At 54.3% G+C, this 5070-nt stretch overlaps 1 protein-coding gene across 1 annotated transcript in view; it reads right to left on the minus strand.

Annotated features, from left to right (window-relative positions):
- RXRA (retinoid X receptor alpha) overlaps nucleotides 1-5070 on the minus strand; it is a 34449-nt gene that overhangs the window by 1553 nt on the left and 27826 nt on the right. Inside the window, exons 8-9 of the mRNA XM_008642172.2 lie at nucleotides 4037-4128; nucleotides 2367-2472 (exon numbers count right to left, since the gene is read on the minus strand). Of these exons, the coding sequence (XP_008640394.2) occupies nucleotides 2367-2472; nucleotides 4037-4128 (198 nt within the window). The remainder of the gene's footprint in view (nucleotides 1-2366; nucleotides 2473-4036; nucleotides 4129-5070) is intronic.

Genomic DNA, 5070 nt, shown 5'->3' on the forward strand with positions numbered 1-5070 from the left:
AGAGCCCTGTAACAGCCACAGCAGGGTTATTTGCTTTTCCTGCTGCAAAATCAGGGCTTGAACATCATGAAAAGGGCCAGGCAGAAGGGGACCCTGCAGAAAACACACACACAGGCAGGCACAAGCACACAGATACTCTCTACATGCACACACAATTCTCTCTCCCGATTTTTTTTTTAATTTTTTTTTTTTTTTTTCTGCTGAGCTGGCGAGAACGGCGGGAGCAGAGCCAGGAAAAACAAATCAGTCCTACCATCCCATTCAGGAAGTTTCACTTTAAACCGAACCAGATGATGGCTCCAGCCCTTGGATATGTTTAACTGTGAGATAACCAGCCTGGAGCACGCTGTGCCAGGGCTGGGAGGGGGGGGAAAAGAGCCCTGATCCCTGATTCCCTGTGGCTGCTGGGTGTCACGTAGGCACCCAGCCCTCCCTGCGGAGCAGCAGGGGCTGCACGGGGGGAGCAGGGCTGGGTTTTTCCTGGGAATGCCTCTCGGTGTGGAGAAATTCCCTTCTGGTGTTTGCAGGGTGCTCCCAAGCTCCTGCTGGATGGGGACTCGGAGGAAGCCCCGCACCCAAGGGCACCTGAAAAGGTGGGAATTCCAGAAATCCCACAGCACGGAGCAGGAAAAGGCACCAGGCTCCAGCAGGGCTTTGCTCAACCACAGGGAGAACTTGTTTGCAGCCCCAGCTGGTGACCACATCGTGCCACGAGGCCAGGGGGATGCAGAGAGTTTGGGAGAAGTTCGGGGAGCTCTTGTGCAACTCCCAGCCCACGAGTTCACCCTCCCGAGCCACCTGGGGTGGTGCCACCACTGCCCTGCACCACTGAGGGACGGAGGGAGGGCAGCAGGGCCCAGCCACGGCTCTCAGGACATCCCTGAGATGTCACCGAGTCACTCAGGTCACCAGGGATGGGTGTGAGCATCACACAAGAAGGTCCCCAGCCCACAGTCACTCAAAACCAGTGGGAGATTAAACTCCAGAGCCCCTGGCAGAGCTTTTGGACCTAAAACACTCCCTCAAACACCGCTGAGCACTGAGGCAGAGCCCTGGGGAACTGGTGTGGACTGGTGGCTCAGACTGTGCTCAGGCATGGTGGTTTGGAGGGGGCTTGGGGCATGAAGAGAGGGAGGGACTGTCCCTGTGCCACCTCTTGCCCACTCCCAGTGTGTGCCAGGGCTGCAGATCCTGCACAATGTGCTCATCCCACCAAGGGAATAACCCAGGAGAGCTGCTGGTCACGATTCCCAAGGCAGCTCTCCTTGTGCCAGGAACAGCTCTGCTGCAACACCACGGCAGCCCAAATCCAGGCTCTGGCTCTGGATTTGCTCCAGAAATGCAATTTCTTAAAGCTTTCAGGAAGAGGAGGCAGCTTGAGAGCTGGCCTGGGGTGCACACAGACCCCCTGGGAGAGGAGAGGTGACAGGCCTGCTCCTTGCCCCGTGCTCATCCCTCAATTCCCCTGCTCCCCACAAACCAAGCACACCTCACGGCACCTCCACCCTCGCTCTCCCTGCCTCAAGCCAACCAGGAACATCCCGGGAACCCCTTAACAACATATCCTTCTTCATCTGCCAGCACTCTGGGACCCAAAGCGGGGGAAAAAACAAATCCAACTTCACTTCTGAGGGCACGCTCTGCGCTCACTGCTGTGAAAGCATCCTTGTCATTTACCATCCGCACACACGAGGCTGGGAACGCAGGTGAGATGCAAATCCCAGTTGCCTGGGCTGTTTTTGCCCAACATTCATGCACCAGTAGCAGCTTCCAGTGCTTTGCCTGGTTTCTCAAGAAGCTGTCAGGAACTGAAGTGGCAGTTGCCAGCTCCAGGCTGTAACTGGGGAAATGCGCCCACTCAGCTCCGCAGCAGTCCAGGAACGCATTCCTAATTCCCCCTCCCATTCCCAGCTGGATTGGGGGAGGCAGGGAGGGGAGAAAAAGAGTATCAATTGAGGCTTTCACTTCCCAGCAGTGATGCTCCTCTGCCACCGAAAATTAACTCCATGTGAGTCCTGTTTTTGCTGCGGTTTCGCTCGCCGCGGTTTCCAAAAGGGAAATGATACCCCCTTCCCACATGGGCTCATCCCACTGCTGGGGCTGTGGGAGCTGGGCCTCCTCAGGTCTGCCCACCTGGCTGCATTTACTGGCAAGGGAATATCGAGCTCTGTGTGCTGCACAGGGGGGTGTTTTTAGGGATGCTCACAGCTGAGGTGGGTGGAAACGAGGGGTTTATCTGCAGGGAATGTCTGTGGGGACGGAGAGCCCAGAACAGAGGGACCCAAGGACACCCTGGGAGCTGCAGCACCCATTGCAGGGGGTTTGCAGGGGGTGAGGGTACAGGAGGAGGGGCACAGGGAGCTCACCTGCCGGGCTGGTCGGGGTATTTGTGTTTGCAGTAAGCCTCTAGGGACGCGTACACCTTCTCCCGCAGCGCCTCCACCTCCGCCGGGTTCGAGAGGCCCTTCGAGTCTGAAAGGTCACACAAAAGCCATCAGCCAAACACCTCCAGGCTTTCCAGGCTGGCCAGAACCCCTCTGTGTGCTCCCTGCATCCCTCCCAGCCCCACCAAAGTGGGGATGCAGGCTCTGAGCTCTGGGGATTTGGGGAGCACTCAAAGGTTTGCCCTGTGACTACAGATTTTTCCCTACCTCACATCCCAACCCCAAATGTTTTGGCTCATTCCAGTGGTGCCAGACCCTCATTTAAAGGGTTTAATTCCTCCTCCAGCCCTGGGCTTGTGGGATTTCTCCCTCCAGCACTGTGGTGGGGCTGAGTGAGAAGCCCCTGCTCTGGCACAGCCCCCGGGACACAGCGAGGATCTGTTTTTAGTAGGGTGAAAGGGACAGTGCAGAAATCGATATCCCCAAGCACATGTGCCATGGGAACCTCTCCAGATTCCCCTTCTTTGACCATATACGGCTAATCCCAAATTACAGACAATAAATTACTGCTGATTACAAGGAGGGGGGGACTAAAAAAGAAGAAAAACAAACCCAAGAAAATGTAATAAACCCTGCTGGAACAGCCTGGCCTGGCTTTGGTGGGAAAACCCAGGGAAGGAGCTGTGCTTGGGCACAAACAGTGCTCTCTGAGGGCAGGGAGGGAAGGGGTTGGTGGTGGATGTGGAGGTTTGTTCTTGGCTGCCATCTGGTTTTGCTCTGGGCTGATCCACTTTAAAATAGAGATCCCCTCCAGAGAGCTGTGCAGGTATGAGCAGGCTGCCTCCTGCTGCACAGGGATTTGCTCCCTGGAATGCTGGAGAAAAGCCCTGGCACTGACCCTTCTTCTTCCCTCGAGCAGCTGGGGCCGAGGGGGAAAGGGGAGCAGCGCGAAGCCTCCCGGAGTCTGTGAAACCACAGTCAAAACCTGAAATTTTTGTGTATTTTATGAGCACATTTCATGTCTTTCAGCCTCTCCAGGTCTGCAAAGGGCTTTTCCAGAAATGCAGGTAATAAAAGCCCTCGGATGATGAGGTTGGGAAGCAGAGACAATCATATCCATGCTCTGGTGCTGCTCTAATCTGTATTTTTCTCTTTAAAAAAGATCTAGATTCCATTTCGTTCCAATTCAGGGACAACTCCCTCAAGCACCAGAACTTTCTCTTCACAGTCACTCTGAAAGGGGGAGAGCTGACAGGACAAGGGGGAATGGCTGTAAACTGAAAGAGCAGAGCGCAGGGTTAGATGGAATTTTGGGAAGAAATTCTTCCCTGTGAGGGTAGGGAGGTCCTGCACAGGTTGCCCAGAGAAGCTGTGGATGCCTGGCAGTGTCCAAGGCCAGGCTGGATGGGGCTTGGAGCAACCTGGAATAGGGGAAGGTGTCCCTGCCCATGGCAGGAGGTTTGGAACAAGATGAACTTTAAGATCCTTTCCAAACCAAACCATCTTCCACCCCTGACTCTCTTCTTTCCTGCCCTGCCCTCGGCATCTGGGTGCCCTCTGCTACTTCCAATGGGGCTCTTTAGGGAAGAAAAGGAGCCCAAAGGACAGAACAGCAGCCAAGAGGGGCCAGGAGGGCAGAGCCAGGCACGTACCGGGGTTGAAGAGGACAATGGCTCGCAGGCAGCCCAGCTCTGTCTTGTCCATCAGCATGTCCCTCATTTTGGACACCAGTTCTGTCAGTACTCTGCAGAAGGACACAGAAAGCACAGAGTCAGCACGAAAAAAAACCCCAGGAATGAAAAGCCCCAGGTGTCAGAGCTGGAGTGAGAAGCTCCGGTCACGTTTAACGAAGTCGGGGATGGCGCTGGCTTGTACCAGCTGAGGATGTGGCCTCATTTTCCTCCTCCATCGAAAATAGCTCATTAGGAACATCAATAGTTCCTGTGAGATACAACAGGGACCATAAAAACCGCCTCCATCCATTCACTGAGAGGCTCTGGCATCTGAGAAAGCTGCCTAAAAATAAAAAATAACAATAAAAACCCACCCCAACAGGTATCTAAAAGTAATTTCCTCCGCCGGTAATTTTTATTGCTCCCTTTGCTCTTACTGCAGGTGTCGGTCTTGAAATATTTTCCACTGATTGCCCAGTTTTTCATGTTAGATCCTGCAGCAAAGTCATGATCTTGCACTTATGACCTCACAGGAACAAATGATGTCACCCAGGTCCGAAGAACAATTTCCTCACAGAGCAGAGCAGCAAAGGTGATTTGGTTTCGACTCAAGATGAGTCTCGGGGAGAGAAATCAGCATTTCAGCAGCGTCTGGAGTCACGCTGTGGGTCAAACACCCGGCAAGCCTGGCTTTAAAACACTTTCCCAAAGCCTGAGATTAAAGAGCCCCCGGGACACGCCTGTGGAACCCGCTGAGTACTGCTGGGGCCTTTCCATTGTGCAAATAAAATCGCGTCTTGGTCCAATTAAAGATGAAAAGGAGCGAAGGAGTGGCCTCCTCGTAACATTAGAAGGCATCTGGACCCCATGAAAGGGGCTTTGATTTGCACCGGGCAGCCTCCTCCCCGTTTGGGGCTGTTGGGTTTTGCAGGTTTGAGAGGAGGGATTTGACGCTGTGTTTTCAGGGACATCACGGGGTGGGACACCCTCATCCCGGGCTCCTCCAGCAGGAA

Source organism: Corvus brachyrhynchos, unplaced genomic scaffold, assembly GCF_000691975.1.
Source record: "Corvus brachyrhynchos isolate BGI_N302 unplaced genomic scaffold, ASM69197v1 scaffold59, whole genome shotgun sequence".
Classification (NCBI taxonomy): Eukaryota; Metazoa; Chordata; class Aves; order Passeriformes; family Corvidae; genus Corvus; species Corvus brachyrhynchos.